At 39.0% G+C, this 17,757-nt stretch overlaps 1 protein-coding gene across 1 annotated transcript in view; it reads right to left on the bottom strand.

The window, feature by feature from the left end:
- LOC136866682 (protein O-mannosyl-transferase TMTC1) overlaps positions 1 to 17,757 on the bottom strand; it is a 1,311,158-nt gene that overhangs the window by 529,407 nt on the left and 763,994 nt on the right. The window contains exon 7 of the mRNA XM_068226806.1: positions 14,905 to 15,008. Within this exon, the coding sequence (XP_068082907.1) occupies positions 14,905 to 15,008 (104 nt within the window). The remainder of the gene's footprint in view (positions 1 to 14,904; positions 15,009 to 17,757) is intronic.

The following is a 17,757-nucleotide window of genomic DNA, read 5'->3' as shown; positions in this document are numbered from 1 at the left end:
ATGACTCTCCTTTCTGCTCTGTGGGGCGATGCTCATTATCGGTGTGGGCCGCCATGAGTCGTTCCTTATGTATGATGGAGAAAGGCCGTGTATTCACTCCGCTCCGGCATTTGGTTTCCAAATGCGATATGAAGCCTGGATAAGTGGAATTTGTGTGAGGGCTTGCCCTCAAAAATCTTCTTAACCTTTTGTTTAAAAATACTGAACGTCCTCTGATCTATTTACTTTTCTTGTGGATGTGGTAAAGTACTTGAGCCTCTACGTAAGTAACGTGTTTCTGCAGCTTGAACCAGCATGTTACTCTCTTCAAAATTCTATCCCTTTTGATTTCTGAATTCTACGGAAGATGGTGTACAAAACTTCGTGTTACAAGATTTCGGGTGTGTGAACTTCTAAAAGCGTCCATCTTCGCATTCTTTTAATTTTAGGTAGGGTATTCATTAAATCGGGTTCCCTTATTGTATCTTGATAATATCGCCTAACTGTTTCTGAAAAGTGTGGGTAGTGAAGTTAAGAAGGTTACTTCAAATAGAATTATGATTCGTATTTCTTCTCGTTTTGAAAAGGCAAATTGGTTTATACTTATTTAACGTTTTCGGTATGTGTAACTTGAAAGGTAACTACTCTGTTTATAAATTATAGAGCACGAGAGGTTTCGCCTGAATTTCAGTGAAATGTTTTTCTGCCACGTTCTAATTCCGGTTAATTTATTTTATCTTGTAGTGTTCACTTTTAATTATGTTTTTGGGGTTTCTTTTCCTCTTGTATATGTACCATTGTTGTACTTGTTTTGATATGGTGGTTGCTATGGACGCATGGCGTGTTTACGTTTCCATAGTAACCATTCGAAGCTTCCTTGTTGCTTTCTCCTAGCAACCATCAATACGTCGTTTCTTTTCTCTTTTGTCTCCTGATGAAGAAGGGCAAGGTTCCTTTTGAAACGTTGAGTGTGTTTACAATTATTCACACGGCATAAGCCCAAAAACATAACTCATGAATAATAATAATAATAATAATAATAATAATAATAATAATAATAATAATAATAATAATAATAATAATAATACTTAATAACAACAATTACAGGAAGAGAAAAGTACTTCATTTATAAAATGAAGATGCTTGCTTGTACATAAGTTGTCCATAGACACAGCATACAATTTTAGTTACAAGTAATGAAAAATAGGATTGAAATAAATAAATTAATCAAATAATATGCGTCTTATTTATTGTACTAAATATGATGCTGAACAATGGCAGCAATGTCAACTATAATACCTTCCACCAAAGAGCGCAAATAGTAAAATACAAAAAAAAAAAAAAAGCCTGAATTATATTTTAGCCTTCGTTTTTATATGAAATTTTTCCTGAGACAAAATAACTGCGGATAAGGGTTTACAATTTTCGTTATTTCCCAGTCCCCCGAAAATGTTGAAGCTTGTGAGATATATTCACGCTTGTTCATAGCTCCACTGATCTTCAAATATGACGATTAATTTAAAGAAATACATGAAAATAATTCAATAAAAATGCAGGGCAAATAAAATTGAACTAGAAACAAGAAATTAATAAAATTATTTACTGAATATGATAAAATAACGGGGCAGAAATTGAAGAAAATGACCTTAAAATAAAAATTGGCAGCAAATTATAAAATATGGCCTAATTAATAAACATTTCTGAAATATGAGGGCCGTAACCTGAATTTATACATATCAAAAATGTCTACAATGCACCAATTAAAATATGACGTCATCAAAATCTGGGCCCTGTTTATAAATAATCGGGAACCTACCTCAGTTTCAAGTCACAAGTCCACGAGCAATAGCTCCCACCACCCTTGTGTTTTGGAATATTTGCAGGTAAAGCTGACCTTCAGGCAGAGCTGCTTTTTAAGTACAATACATGAACATATTACAGTTTCTGAACCATGCTTGAGCCGGTGAGGAATAAAAAAACATTAAATATACCTTGTGGTACTAAAATCACCGTTCCGCACGGCTAACAACAGCTCTAAACTCTTGCGTGGTAGCCCATTACGTCGTGTGAAATGTCGTTTGATTTGAACTATTGGATTCTACGTGTATGTGGAAAATAAGTAAATCGTGTAGTGAATAACTAAAAAAAATATTAGGTATGAAGAATTGCGGAAAATATCTTTCTTTCGTACAATGTCAAGGGGCTACAGAGTGAATTTCAAAAACTCCAAAATCATCAATGTGATTGTCCAGTGGCTTGTTGAGAGTGTCACACAGTTGGATAGCTCCTACCATCAAACCGAGTATTTAAGGAATTTTGAATTGTAGTTCTCTTTATTATATTGTATTGATGGCTCATATGTCGGTCCCCTCTCTGAATGTACTTCTTCAGCTTAGCCTTCATGGGTTTCAAACTTGATGGTAGGATCTGTGATATATCCTTGAGATAAAGTTGATCATTTTCGACCTGTTTAGTCTTTACTGCATACGTTGGCCTCAAGTGAGATTATGTTGTAGATTTAGTATGTTAGTCTTCGATACATTCTTCTAGGAGACAATAGAAGATGAGTCAGCTCTTCCTCCTGTATTTGGTTATATATTAGATATGTCGGGAAAGCTGCACATTGTGTTCTCTCCTATAACTTCCTTCAACTTTGGCTAGGTCTAGTAAAATGATAACATTCCCGAACTTTGTCCTCTACATATCTTTGTAGGGTGGGGATGGGGTAATCATGTACAAGTATTACGATACGTAAAGAAACAAAAGTCTGGTTTGGTATATAATTTAACTTTAGACATGTTTTCACTGAAGTTTTGCATGATAAATTCACCCAAATATTTTATAGTTATTGATCTTTGGATATTTTTGGAACCCTATTATAATGTGCCGGCCCCGTGGTGTAGGGTTAGCGTGCCTGCCTCTCAACCGGAGGCCCCGGGTTCGATTCCCGGCCAGGTCAGGGATTTTTACCTGGATCTGAGGGCTGGTTCGAGGTCCACTCAGCCTACGTGATTAGAATTGAGGAGCTATCTGACGGTAAGATAGCGGCCCCGGTCTAGAAAAACCAAGAATAATGGCCGAGAGGATTCGTCGTGCTGACCACATGACACCTCGCAATCTGCAGGCGTTGGGGCTGAGCAGCGGTCGCTTGGTAGGCCAAGGCCCTTCAAGGGCTGTAGTGCTATGGTGTTTGGTTTGGTTTGGTTCGGTTCTATTATAATGTAGTTTGCAACATTCTTGATGTTTTCTATAAATTCTGGATCTGTTTTCCTATTATTATCATTGTGAGATTTTCGACAAAAGCTACATATTTGATGTTAATGTTATTATTTTCGTATGCTAATCTATGATAATCTTTCGCTATGCCCTTGCGTCAGTCCTGTTTTCATCTAGAATGGTTATGAGATTTCTCCTTTGAATTTGAATTTACATATTTTTATCATTTGATGATATGCTACATGTCCCTTTACCAGCACTTCGTGTTTCATCTTTGGGGAGGAGGGGCTATCAACCAGTTTGAGAAGCAATAATCTACAGTATTTTTAAATTTTCAATCATTTAAGTAGTTTTTCCGACAGATATCTAATTAATTTCAAGTGATTTCAAGTTGAATCATTGCCCAGCACGTGTCTCCAATGACAAGAAATTGAACGTCATGTAAACTGATTCTATCTTTGATTTGTACGTTGGTTGTTCCATTGAAAACGGTTAATGTACATGATGAAATGACATGAAATTGCGTATGGCGTTTAGTACCGGGAGTATCCGAGGACATGTTCGGCTCTCCAGGTGCAGGTCTTTTGATTTAAAGCCCGTAGGCGACCTACGCGTCGTGATGAGGATGAAATGATGATGAAGACGACACATACACCCAGCTCCAGTGCCAGCGAAATTAACCAATGATCGGAAATCGAACCCTGTGACCAAAGGGCGGCACGCTAACCATTTATCCATGGAGCCGGAATGTACCTGATGATGATCCACTACACGTTGATGAAACGTTTGTAAGATATTTAGCGTAGAGTACAGTTATTAAATTGGTTAACCAATACACTAGTAGCTTTAAGAAGATAGAAACAGTCATTTCGAAGCATTATATCATTTCTCATCATTCATGCAAAGTGGAAACAATTTTCTTGGTCTTCTTTAATAATTCACCAACGCTGTAACAGCAGGTGTTTTCAGACTAAGCATCCATCCGCCTCTGAGTGCACTCACTCAAATCTGCCTGACCTAAATACGGCTCCAAATCGATAGTTTATCTTGTTGATTGAAGATGGCTGGGACGACAGTTGAGACCCTCATTTCTTCTCAGCATTGCCGCTGCAGGTCATGCACTTCACTATCTCTGGAGACTTAACAGGAGGCTATAATTGGGATCTTTTCGTACCAACAAATCCTCCAGTGGCCAGGCACTAATCAGTCTGGGAATGCAGTCGTCTTCGCTTCTCACATTCTGTAGCAAAGAAAAAAAAAGAAAGAAGTTGCTGTGACGCTGGAAGTGAAGGAGATTTTAACCATCTCAGCAAGAATTAAATTATATAAGAGGAAGAAAGCCCGGGTTTCAGCGGAAACCCCAAGGCGAACTCTCCTCCTCGTACAGGAAGTTGAAAGTCTCTCACTATGAAACAGGATTAATTAAACACTGATAAAATTTACAAGGACTTAACTTATAAAACAGCATATAATGAGAAAGTTTGAATTAACATTCTGGTCAATATAGCTATCTGTTATTATAAGTAGACTTCGGAAGCAGGCTCAATATTATTTTTTAAGTAGAGCTGAAAACTAATACTACTTGAATACCTTCACATGGCGTTTCAAGGTGCCCTGAGTGGCTAACCTGCCTATGGTGACTTATTTTAAGGTGTTGTTGTTATAAAAATACTTATTTATATTTAGTTATTATGTGTTCTTTCTTATTTTCGTTCAGTGATGAAGGTTTTGAAGATCACGGGATAGGTTTGATTCAAAGAATTTAGAGAAAATCGTAGTTGTGTGTAAGCATACTTTAAGAAAATTACTCTGTAGTGCACACAGTGTACTATGTCTTCTAGAACGGGCTAGAATAAATTTGTTACTCTCTTTGACCTGTCTTTTTTCACAATTATTTTACATCGCAAGCGACACACATTGATCTCATGATGACGATGGGATAGAAAGGGACTATGATTGGGAAGGAAGTATCCGTGGAATTAATTAAGGTATAGCCCCAGCATTTGCCTGGTGTGAAAACAGGAAACCACAGAGAACCATATTCCGGGCTGCCGACAATAGGGTTCGAACCCACTATCTCCCGAATGCAGGTTCACAGCTGCCGGACCCTAACCGCACGGCCAACTCGCTCGGTTTGACCGGTCTCAATATCATCCCTGCCTTTAACTATATGAAAGTGACTGAGGTATGAGTGATATTAGTAATGTCAGTCACTATGCAGACAGTCCCTGTTATGAATGGTGTGAAAATGTCGCTCATAGGATCGATTGGTTAAGTATTTATGGCATAGCCCAGAAGGTGGAACTTCAAAGCATTCCTTGAACCAGGGTCAGCCTACTTGAACAACTTTCATAGATATTCTCGCCATTTTGGTTACTATTTCCATGTGTTCATTCTGGTGACGATAAGCTATTCAAAAAGTAGTCGTATAAATCCATCAAAATGATAAACTATTCTGTGAATGGAAGTGTGTTATTGGTCGAAGAGATCCCCGAAAATGATAGGAAAAGATTTTCGAATTCCTGCACTTCAAAGGCAATTGTAAAGTTGAAGGGAGTTAGTGCAACTTCGTAAACAGTGTTTCTTGTTCTAAGATTTGGATTAGAATCGCAGTATTTCAATTAAAATTATTTTCTTTATTTCTTTCTTTCTTCCATTCTTACTTTCATTTGTTCTAAGGGGCGGATTTTAGTTTTATGTCATATTTTTGCTTGGTAAGTCATATTTTGGACAAATTTAAGACACTGGTAATATTTTTCCTGCAAGCGCAATAAAGTCATATTTCCTGTCATATTCTAAGGATTTTCATACTGAGTGAATTTTTGTGGCAAGCTATTCAACGAGGGAATTTTGCTGTAATAGTTAGGTAGCCTATTTGTGGACTGAATATTACTCTGTAGCCTATGCGGAAATAGGCAGGTAGCAGGTAACTGGAATTATGAACAGGGATCTTCTTGGAATTTCCTAATGAGGAGCACAAAGTGATTGACAATACTTAGGAGAAAGCATTCTGGGGTGCATACGTAGCTAGAATAGAACGCAGCCGGGAAGGTGGTTTGAAGAGGGTTGCGCAGTAACATTCGCGCGATTTGTAGTATGATTTGTTTTCCGCTGAGGAGGGGGGTTTACCAGATTTAGGTGGACAGGAGCATTGTGGTATGTTTCCAGGCGGTGGGATAGAATCCTGTGCAAAGGATGAAGGTGTAGATGTCGGCCAGTAGAGTGAGGAGAGATAACGGGGCATGTCGGATGTGGAGGTAGCGGGGTTTGTCGGGTCCGGGAGCTGTTGTTACGGTATTTGGATAGAACTGATTGGATTTCGGTAGGTGTCAAGGGCGTTGTGGGAGAGGGTGTGGTTGTTTGAAGTGGTGAGTGGGGGAGAGGAGGATAAGGAAGGATCTAGTGGCGTATCGGTTTTGTCGAAGTTGGAGTCGAGGTGGGTATTGAAGCGGTGGGAGAAATGCTCAGCGAGGATTTCCAGTTTCTCCTGTGGGATGGCTGGAGCTACTCCGAAATGGGTTACGGGGTATTGGGGGATGGATTTGGTCCCGAGAAGGCAATTGAGCTTTCGCCAGAATTTGGTGGGATGGACGTGGAGGGAGCTCAGGTTAGTGCAGGTTTGAGCCCAGGTGCGTCGGGAGTTAGCTGTGAGGTAGTTTTTGATGGTTCTAAAGGTTTTGCGCTGTAGGCGAAGGAAGTAGCAGTCGAAGGTGGGATCGGGAGAGTTTCTGTAGGTGGAGAAAGCGGGGGGGGGCGGGCATTCGGGGCTGTGAAGGGGAATGTAGGGCGGTAGGAATGCTGGATTCTGAGGCGAGTTTATGGCAGAGAGGATGAACCTGTTGATGGTATCGACGGAAGTTTGGTCGGTGACAGGTAGAGGAGGGTTCTCTAGGGCTTCGCTTAGGACAGTTTGGTAGGAGGGCCAGTCGGCTTTGGAGAAATTAGGAATGGGGATTAGGGGAGGGGGTGTTGGCCGGGTGTTTGAGGATGGGATTTGAAGGAGGACTGGGAGGTGGTCGCTTCCTATGCTAGGGAGTAGTTGGATGTTGAGGATGTTGGCTAGGGAGTTGTGGGCTATTATAGCGTCTGGGGTGGTATTGGTGGCGGGACGGGTGTGGCCAGTTATAGGGATTAGGGAGCAGTCTCTATCACTTAGGAAGGTCCGGAGATTATTCATTTCACTGCGGGTTCTAAAAGTGAGGTTCAGGTCGGCTAGTAGTAGGAAGTGGGGAAAGGTATCGCTCAGGTAGGTTATGAAGTCAAGGGGAAGGGGAACATGAGACTGGTGGTATATGGTGGCTAAGTGTAGGATCCGGGAACGGAAGTAGGATGTGATGGCTAGGGATTCGTGAAAAGATAGCGGGTGGGTTGGGGTATGGGTGCTGATGGGGAGCGATGTGCGGGTGGCTATTGCGGCTCCTCCTTGGCCCATGTCAAGGGGGTGGTCTGCTCTGCGAATAGTGAAGCCGGGAAGTGGGCGGACTGGTGGGGGCGTAGCATGGTTTCGTTGAGAAGGATTACGTGGGAGGGGTATTTGGTGCTGAGGGCTTTGAGGTGTAGGCGTTTAGACTGGAAGGACTCCCACCGCTTGCCCTCTCCCTGTTCCCTACATGTTGGTTTTAGGCAATTGTTTTCTGTAGGTACCTTCGCTGGCAGGAAATCCTTAAATTAACACGCTTGTGTTTATTTCGATTGTAATTTTCTGTGGCCGATTCGACTAATTGCGTAACCTCCTTTATGAACGTTCAATTCTATCTTTAATACATGTTGTTGTTTCAGTTTCAATGCTATCAATTCTGTTACTACTTGTTGTCTTTAAAATACATGTTATCTTTTGTTGTTAAAATTCATGTATATTTTTTTTTATTTCCTTTATATTCACGTACCTACCGCGCACCCGTCTTGGTTTCCACCACTTTCCTGACACTCTGTTGTTGAATACTGGATCAGCTCTTTGAATGACAAAGCATGGCACGGTCATGGGTCCTGGACTTGTGAGTTTGAAAATACAATTTCATATGATCTTCTGAACTTAACTTTACCTTCTGAATTCCGTAGGTAACGTAAAAACAAAAATCCAAAAATTCATGAACAATACTTGCTTTTTTATATTAATCCGAAAATAACCCTTTTTACAGCACGAAATACTTCTGTCATTGTGCCTTATAATATAACAAGTGTCCTTTTAGACGTCACTAACAACGTCAGAACTAGAAGATAGGCACGTCTGTAAGTTTTATCATGAGATTAGAACTCCACTCAAGAACAATAAGAAAATGCCATCTACTTTGTAAAAGGGTGTTAAATATCTATGCTGGCTTTCCATTTTAGTACATATTTAACTTTTAACATCGGAGTAATCCCAAATAATAGCTCTTCTTAAGTTTTATCTTACTTCTTGTGTTGTTTCCAGTCCCCGCCTCTTCCTGTTTCTGAATTCAATAAGTTAATTCTTCCTGCCCGGCTGCAGAGCCCTACAACTTTGTGTTCACCAAGTTGGCCCGCTGCTCTCCGCAATCGATTCCCCTCCTCCCACTCCACTTCCTAGCTACTCTTCTACAAAGGAAGTTGCATAATATATATATATCTTGACTTGCTCCTCGTACATCGAAGCGAGAAAAAGTAGATACGGAAGGAAGAGGAGGTGGAAGTTAAAATAAAATAAAATAAAAAAGAAATAGCTAAAAATCTATTGGGGAGACTCCTTTGCATATACAAGAAAGAAGGAACATTGCTCAAGTCCTATTCATTGTCTTCTCCGTTTTCTTGCTGCTACTTTTCTCTGTTTGTATTGCTGCTGTGTTATTCATTAGCAGGCGTTATAAACAAAGTTGCAATCTCCTTGCCCCCGAGCAAGACACAAGAGGTAGAATTATTTGAATATTGAATTTTCAAGACGACATTTACTTTATATGAATGTTTCCAACTATGTAGTTGTGTAACGAAAAATGTGTACGCTCCACGGGAATATTTAGTGAAGAATAGAGTATAGAAATCGAACCGGATACCTGTTGGTTGCAAGTGAATCTCTTACCATTCAGCAACCCTGATACGCATAGTGATATTTTGTCTAGAATATATATAGGGGTAAGTAGAATTTTATGAGACATGAAATTGCACAGTTATTTCAATTCATATTTTTCTTGATATATTTCCTTTTCTTTCATTATCTGAAAAGAATGTTTGAAATGCCCATATGTCACTTTCATCGCCCTACTCTGTCATATCGTTATAGCACATTTCTTGTAATAGACGTATATTTCAACATACAAAAAAAAGATAAATATTTTCATGAAAGTTTGTACTTTAGTAAATTGTATTTAAATAAACATACTCCACGCTCATTTATTTTACACAAGTCATTGAACTAACAGTTAGTGGCAAAACAGGAAAAAAACTATGTGAAAGGTAGTGTTAAAGACTATGTTCTTGGGTAGGCTAAGTCCTTAAATCATCTCACCAAAAGTATAATATAAATATTCAGCGAACTGTAATATGTAAACCAGCTGATCTGAAAGTTATAATAACATTTTGGCAGTTACTTAACAGCATTTCAAATGATCTGAATAATCTGTCTGGAATAGTAAGGAATTTAAGTTGAATATGCAAAATATTCTTTTAACGCTACCTTATATTCGAGAGTCTGCTAGACCCTGGAGATTATTTGTTTGCTTGGTACTTCCACGTTTAATAACTAGAAACAGTGAGAGTCTTATGACAATTCAGTAAAAGTCAAACTGTAAAACTGAGAGTACGTTGTGTTGTTCTAATGAAAGCGATTTTTGTGAATCGGCGTCAAAATATGTTGACAGGGTCTGTGGGACCCTGGTGTACTGTATCCACGACTTTTTGCTGTGTAACCGTAACAATATTGTTTGCTTAGCAAGAGCTGGTGAACTCTCATATATAATGCAAAATGCCGTCAACCAGCACAGTTTATAATTGGTAGTTGGAAGATCAGAAAGTTATAAAGAAGTTGAATGTTGTGATGATCGAACATATATTTTCTCTTCGATGCTCAAATTGTAATATGATGACGTGCTATACTGATATTTTGTGAACTTGCTATAAAATAATTTGATCACTTCTTTCTTTCTTGACATATTAATATTGTGTTGTACGACACGTTGGATGAACGGTCAGCGTACTGGCCTTCGGTTCAGAGGGTCCCGGGTTCGATTCCCGGCCGGGTCGGGGATTTTAACCTTACTTGTTTAATTTCTACGGCACGGCGCTGGGTGTATGTGTTGTTGCCATCATCATTTCATCCTCATCACGGCGCGCAGGTCGCCTAAGGACGTCAAATAGAAAAACCTGCACCTGCCGAGCCCAACCTGTCCTGGGATATCCCGGCACTAAAAGCCATACGACATTTCATTTCAGTATGGTGTTAATATTTATTTACTTAGTGAAAATCATATTTTGAATTGTTATTATATGTACATAAATTAATAATTATTGCTAGTATCATGAACAGAGATCAGTGACCACCTTGCTTAATTTTATGGACTTTTATCAGGAAAATAACTAAATAATGTAATTACAAACTGTTATAACAATCAAAATACTGTAATAATTTAAAGGTTATAAAATAACCAAGGACACACAAACCCTAATTTCAACTGTTTTACACTCAAAGTCTGTCAGACTCTGGTGTACCATAGTAAAGAGAATGGTCAAGGTGTACCAAGGAAGGTTTAATATTAGAAAGACCCTACCTGTGTTTTTAATGAACTACAGCAATGAACGTTTCCTCAAAAATTCAAACTTAAGTCAAACGTGTTATGAATACAATTACTACAGATTTTATCTTAAAGGATCCCCATCGGTCATTGTGACCAGTGCACATTTCGAGAGTTAAACGTCCTAAGGAGAACACAACAATGCCAACAGTGTGTTAAAATCTGTAATATATACAAATATGCATTTGTTCACGCTGTTTAAACGCATATGTATGTTATAGGACTACTGCTCAAGAGGGAATACAAAATATATTATATTTCCTACTTAACATCAGCTTATACTCGAACTCTATGCTTACAGCCATAATGATTCCTACCAATGCACTCATCAGTGATAACTCTAAATCCAAACATACCTTAAGGCAAACTTCGCACTTGAGGATACCGGTAACTGTCTCATTGTAGTTCCACTTAGAAATAGGATGACCGTCATTGGGTAACATGGGGGCAAACGGACACCGTAAGATATTTTTGACTAATAATACCGATACCACTGAATTAATTATAATTTTATTCACTAAAATCAACCTTACAATCAAGAAAACAAAATAAAATATCCATCCGCTTTAGTAAGTCTAGTGATGTCTAAAGATTAATTAATTTATCAATTCTTGCAACAATGTCCGCTTGCCCCTTAGGATAAGGGCAGACGGACACTTCGAGGGGGGCAAATGGACATCACTTCCTTTCATTCACTGTTTTCCCTTAAACACACTTGACAAACAAAATATGGATCTCAACCATTTTGAACATATTGAACATGAAACCAAAAATAGCACTTGAAGCATTCCATCCAGTTTTCACCTCTTTTGTCTAGTTTCTTACAAACATTCCAGGAATCATCTTTGTTGCTGCTTTTGCTCCGTGACTTCTTTTGTTGAGAATTCATTTTCCGTTCTTTCAGCTGGTTGATACAGTCTGGTGATGTCAAAATTTTCGAATCCTGTGTTTTCCTTCTTTTTATTCCAGATGTAGACGTCGACAATACAGGACTTGGCTCGGCGAAAGTAGTTTTTGTTGAAGGTAGCGCGTTGGAGGATCTGAGCAATTAGATCCATGACCATCAAGAATTAACACAACTAGGCCTGGAGATTTCATACTAATAAAACGGTCAAGAAACTATGAAAACTGTTCCCATTTCATATAACCGGACGAGGAAAGATCTACTTTTGTTCCCAGAGGCATTCCAGTTTCATAGTCATCATTGTACCTCTGTCCCTTCATCAGGTGTGCTCACAAAGTGCCTTTGAATAACGAGGTGCTGAAAGATATTTCCTGTAGCAGGAACGCAAACCATGAGACTGACAGTTTTCCCCTTCTCACAGTTCGTTTGTCAAACAACACCTTTCTCTCCACGTTGAGATATGACTTTTTTCGGCTTGGAAATTAACTACAAACCTGTTTTATCATAGTTGAAAACATGTCCTAGTTTATTCCAAAAATTTTCTTCAAGCAAATAGCATAAGTTGTACAATCCTTTGATCTTCTCCTTATTCTTACCTTTTGCACGTGCAAAAGATAAAGCCTCGACAAAGCGCACATTCAAATTTTTATGACGAGAAAGGAAACTTCATACCCAGTCAACCCCAGCCATTTGTTCGTCATTATTAAATGTATGTCTAATTCAATTTGTAAACGCATAACGGTAAACAAGAGCACGAATTTCCTTGTATGTAAGACCATTGAATCAAGCTTAAGTAGGGTATGTGTTCAACTAGCTGCACTTCAGTGTCCTTACTAAATAGGGTGTGCTGCCCAAATTTAGGAATCCTCCATTCTATATTCTGCTCGTTCCAAACGTGTTCCTTAATACAGAAAATGTATTTGCTGCTGTGGCTAGTGGCATGACTTCAGTTTTAAAGGCTTTGATTGCAGACTCCATATTCTCCTCTTACCAAGAACAATGATCAGTCACTCAATCGCGATAACGAACCATCCTGAAAAAAATAGTTAAGAAATCCCTGTGCCTATATTACGCAATACAACATTGATTAAAATTAATGAAATTATCATAAGAATAATTATACCCTCTGTTAAATGAATTATCATTAATTAGCAACTAAATTATTGTATTGAATTGGTTTTGTTTACAGAAGGAACGGCAGTGTCTGTCCGTCTGTCCCCCAAAAGCACTGTCCGTCTGCCCCCAATAGCAGTATTCTGAAGTTAACTCCATAAATGGGTAACAGATGACAGGAGCATGCAGAAACTTTTGTCACCTTCATGCCACACTATGTCCACGCTCATGTTTGCTGCACGTGTTCTTTACTCCTCCACAAATGGCGCTATCCCTTATGTACCAAAAATATTTTTCAACATCACGTTATTCAAAGGCACTTTGTGAGCTCACCTGAAATAGTTTTCACCGCCGATGCTCCTTATTTCTCATCGATATTCTAGATTCCCTTTACGTCTAATAACACACACACTAATCTCTGAGAACTCGCTTCTTCTGCAGCATTACCAACCTTAGCTATAAAAAATACACTAGGTTTTCGTAAGGAATGTCTATCTGTCTGTACCATACTTACCGCTTACTTACCATACATACCCATAGTTACCCTAAGACTTTTGTCAATCAATCAATCAATCAATCAATCAATCAATCAATCAATCAATCAATCAATCAATCAATCAATCAATCAATCAATCAATCAATCAATCAATCAATCAATCAATCAATCAATCAATACTGATCTGCATTTAGGGCAGTCGCCCAGGTGGCAGATTCCCTATCTGTTGCTTTCCTAGCCTTTTCCGAAATGATTTCAAAGAAATTGGAAATTTATTGAACATCTCCCTTGGTAAGTTATTCCAATCCCTAACTCCCCTTCCTATAAATGAATATTTGCCCCAGTTTGTCCTCTTGAATTCCAACTTTATCTTCATATCGTGATCTTTCCTACTTTTATAAACGCCATTCAAACCTATTCGTCTACTAATGTCATTCCACGCCACAGAATAACTCCCTACTTTGATGATCAACGTTGCAGATTCTCGTCAGCTAGTTCAGTGATTTCTCTGTGACCATACCCAATTAATAATAAACTCGTGTCCTCATCCCGAGGTGGTGCAGCTCTTTTCAGGCGCACCCCCAATGGAGGTGAGCTGCATGTACCATTTTAATCACATACCAACCCTCCTGCCATTCTTAAATTTCTGGTAGTACCAGGAATCGAACCCGGACACCCGAGGACGGCAGCTAATAGTGCTAAATGTTACGCTACGGAGGTGGACACCATACCCTACTGAATCAAGCTTAACGGTGAGTAGAAATGGCTTAAAAATATCACACGTTGAGTTGAAATTGTGTTCGCCTTTGAGATTCGAGCCCTACCTTTACCCTTTATTTAGTAATGATGACAGATTTCTTTCAGGGAAAGCTTCGGTATTTATTAAGAATTTTAGGAGAAGTTGACAAGACAAACAGCAAAATCTTTGAACCTGCCGTAGAAATTGAAATAGTGTGAATTTCTTTCAATAATCTTCTGTATCCATCCTATACCCTGGTGAGTGATAGCTGCTCAATTTATACCCGAACGGTGAAAATTCAAATCCCGACAGATTTTGGTAGAAGCTTCCATCTGTAAAAACACGTGCTGTCAGAAATAACATTCGGTATTAAATTCCTGATCAGAAAATAAGATGATGTAAAGTAACACAGGTGTCTGCCGAAATAAATGAGATATTTCGAATTGTTTACATATTTTATACAGGGAATTCTGACAGAATACTATATCCATGTGTTAGAGTCAGCAAACAAAGAAGCTTTCAGTTGCTATTGACTTTTAACACCGGAGTCATAATTATTATACCTCTAGTTTTATGTGGATTATTTCACTCAGTTACCACAAGTACCTCATATTTCCTGTTTTGACTACAGTGCAGACACAGCTGTACAGTTTTAAAATTAATATGATTAAGAAGTATTACAAGGGTGGATTTGCTAAGACGAGGTTTGACTTACCTCACATGTCGACATGGATGAAAAGCTGCTGGGTTATCCTGGTTGGAGAACTTCGGTAGAGAGCCATGGAGAAGCGCCAGGCGAAATACAAGAAGGAAGCTCAACTGAAAAAAAAAATATCACTCACATTAATATTGCTTACTGTATCTTCCATGCTTTAATTGCCAACAAATTGTTAATTCTTACGAAAAGATTCAAAAGACTGAAGAGTTTCCATAAATGTGTCCGAGTGAGATGTTAAAACTGACAGTGCAAGTAACATAACATACTAAATCAAACCTCAAGTGCTAAAGCCCTGATGGGCCTTGGCCTACGAAGCAAACCACTGCTCAGTTCCTACACCTGCAGATTACGAGGTGACGCATGATCAGCACGAATAATCTTCTCGGTGGACTTTCTTCTAAACCTGGGCAGGTGTCTCACCACCAAATAGCCCCTCACTGGTTCTCATATAAGCTGAGTAGATCTCGAGCAAATTTTAATAGTTTCCTGACTTTGTCTAGAATCAAACCCTAGGCCTCGCGACAAGAAAGCGGCTCGCTACCTTTATACCATTCCGCCAGCAAAAATTACACCCACGTATTATAAAATTTTTATTATTATTATCCACAATTATCCTCTACAGTGCTATGCTAACATTGTATGAAATAAGGACGGATTGGGTTCGGCACGTGATCAGTAAGTAATTAGTAATGATGATAACTGGATTTTACTAAATTTTCGTGTGAGATTATAAAACCAGAAACGATTAATTTAACTATCATGTTTCTTAATTCCCTTAAAAATTCTCTTTCTGAGTTAGGCATCTTTTCAAGCACAGTCTAAGAATAATGGAGATCAAGCTCGGTCAGTAATTATTTCACTTTCTTGTGTCAAACTTCTCTCCTCAGCTTTCGGTCAACTCTTGGTCTCTTCTAACTGTGACGGTTTTAGGATTCCGAACCCGAGGATTGTCGCAAATTTGGTATAATGCTCTATCAGGTCAGAAAGATAGATAAAAATTCGTTTGATACGGTGATGTCTTACGAAGCTGAAATTACAACTTACTTCATTCCGTGCTTTAGACATTTAGGCTGTCTGTGAAGAGATCATATGGAGAGGAATTTTGTATTGGAATAACTTACCAAGGAATATGTTCGATAAAATTCCTATTTCTTTGAAATTACAAAATCATCTTTTTTTTTGCTATTTGCTTTACGTCACACTGATGCAGATGGCCCTTATGGTAACGGTGGGATAGGAGAGGCCTAGGAAGTGGAAGGAAGCGGCCGTGGCCTTAATGAAGGTACAGCCCCGGCATTTGCCTGGTGTGAAAATGGGAAACCACGGAAAACTATCTTCAGGATTGCCGACAGTGGGACTCGAACCCACTATCTCCCGATTACTGGACACTGGCCGCACTTAAGCGACTGCAGCTATCGAACTCAAATCATCTGTTTAAAAAACTTGGTAAACAACTGTATCACCTGGGTAACAGTTCTAAATGAAGATCAACGGTGACTGACAAATGATTGAGAGTTTGACTGATTGACACCTTTCATTTTTTTATATTTTCTTCCTACAAAATAATTTTGAATTATCGGTTTAATTTGGTGAATGTGTTGTTAAAAAACTCGTTCTGCTGGTGGCTTACGTACGGGGTGGGGTTGATGGGAGAGATAGTTAATAATCCCAAATAATCGAGGAAGTTCGAAATTGGATATGAGAGAATGTAGGGGTTTTCCCTTAAGGAAGAGCTTTTGGTCAGTGTTCAGGATTGTGTAACGACCACAATTCTCTGCCAGTAATACGCAGTGAGGGAAACCGCCGGAGAATCAATTGTTGTAGAGAACACCCAGCTTGAGTAATTTGGTAATGGACTTGTGTTATCCTATGAACTAAGGTCAACTGGGTATATTTGATTAATTCGAATAAAGCCGTGCATGTGTGAGTGAGCATGTGTATTCCGTGTTAGAGATATGTTCACTGGCCATTTACTCCGCTCTGATTAACATTAAGAGGATAGTAATTAAGATTCCACTTCTACTGACATAGTTAGAAATCACAAATGATGTGATGAAGGTGGAGTAGTTCTAGAATCATATTCCTTCAGTTTTTAGGAAACTCGAAACCTTGTGACGGCAATTTAAAGTTTAGTAGATTTACGTCAGTATAATCATCTGAAACATTTTATTTAGTCCAGTGGATTGCCACAAAATTCGAATAAGTACAGATATTTATAAAATGGACATACGTGAAATGCCAAACAAATTTCCGCTAGCTAAATTAGAAGAATCGGCCACATTAGAGGCCCACCAATCAAGGTAAACCTGTACAGTATTGGACATGAAACAGAAGCTTACATAGGTTTGGCTTCTGAACATCACTGAGATCCGATGTCTAGATCTGCTCATAACACATAAACAACAAACAGCGCTGGAAATATTTCTAGAAAGTAAAAGACCAGCTATCTTCCCGATAAACCCGTTAATAACAAACTTAAATGCAGGTTATGCAATCTGTTATGATAGTGGGATGTAGCAGATCAGTTGCTAGAGGCGACAGGGTATAAACAATGATTCGAATCTACCCAGTGCTCGCTACCCACTTTTACCATCGCTAACTAGAGCGGCGCATAGCGAGAAGGCGCATTATTTTTCTTCTTCTTATTCTACCGATTTCCCCACACCTGTGGGGTCAAGGGTGCGAACATGTGTATTTGGCCATGTTTTACGGCTGGATGCCCTTCCTGACGCCAAAACTGTATGCAGGGATGTAATCACCATCGCGGATTTCTGTGGTGGTTGGTAGTGTGGTAATGAAATGTCGTGTGGCTTTTAGTGCCGGGATATCCCAGAACGGGTTCGGCTCGCC

Source organism: Anabrus simplex, chromosome 3 (genome assembly GCF_040414725.1).
Source record: "Anabrus simplex isolate iqAnaSimp1 chromosome 3, ASM4041472v1, whole genome shotgun sequence".
NCBI classification, from domain to species: domain Eukaryota; kingdom Metazoa; phylum Arthropoda; class Insecta; order Orthoptera; family Tettigoniidae; genus Anabrus; species Anabrus simplex.
Note: the sequence above shows the minus strand (reverse complement) of the source record. Positions and strands in the feature narration are given on the sequence as shown.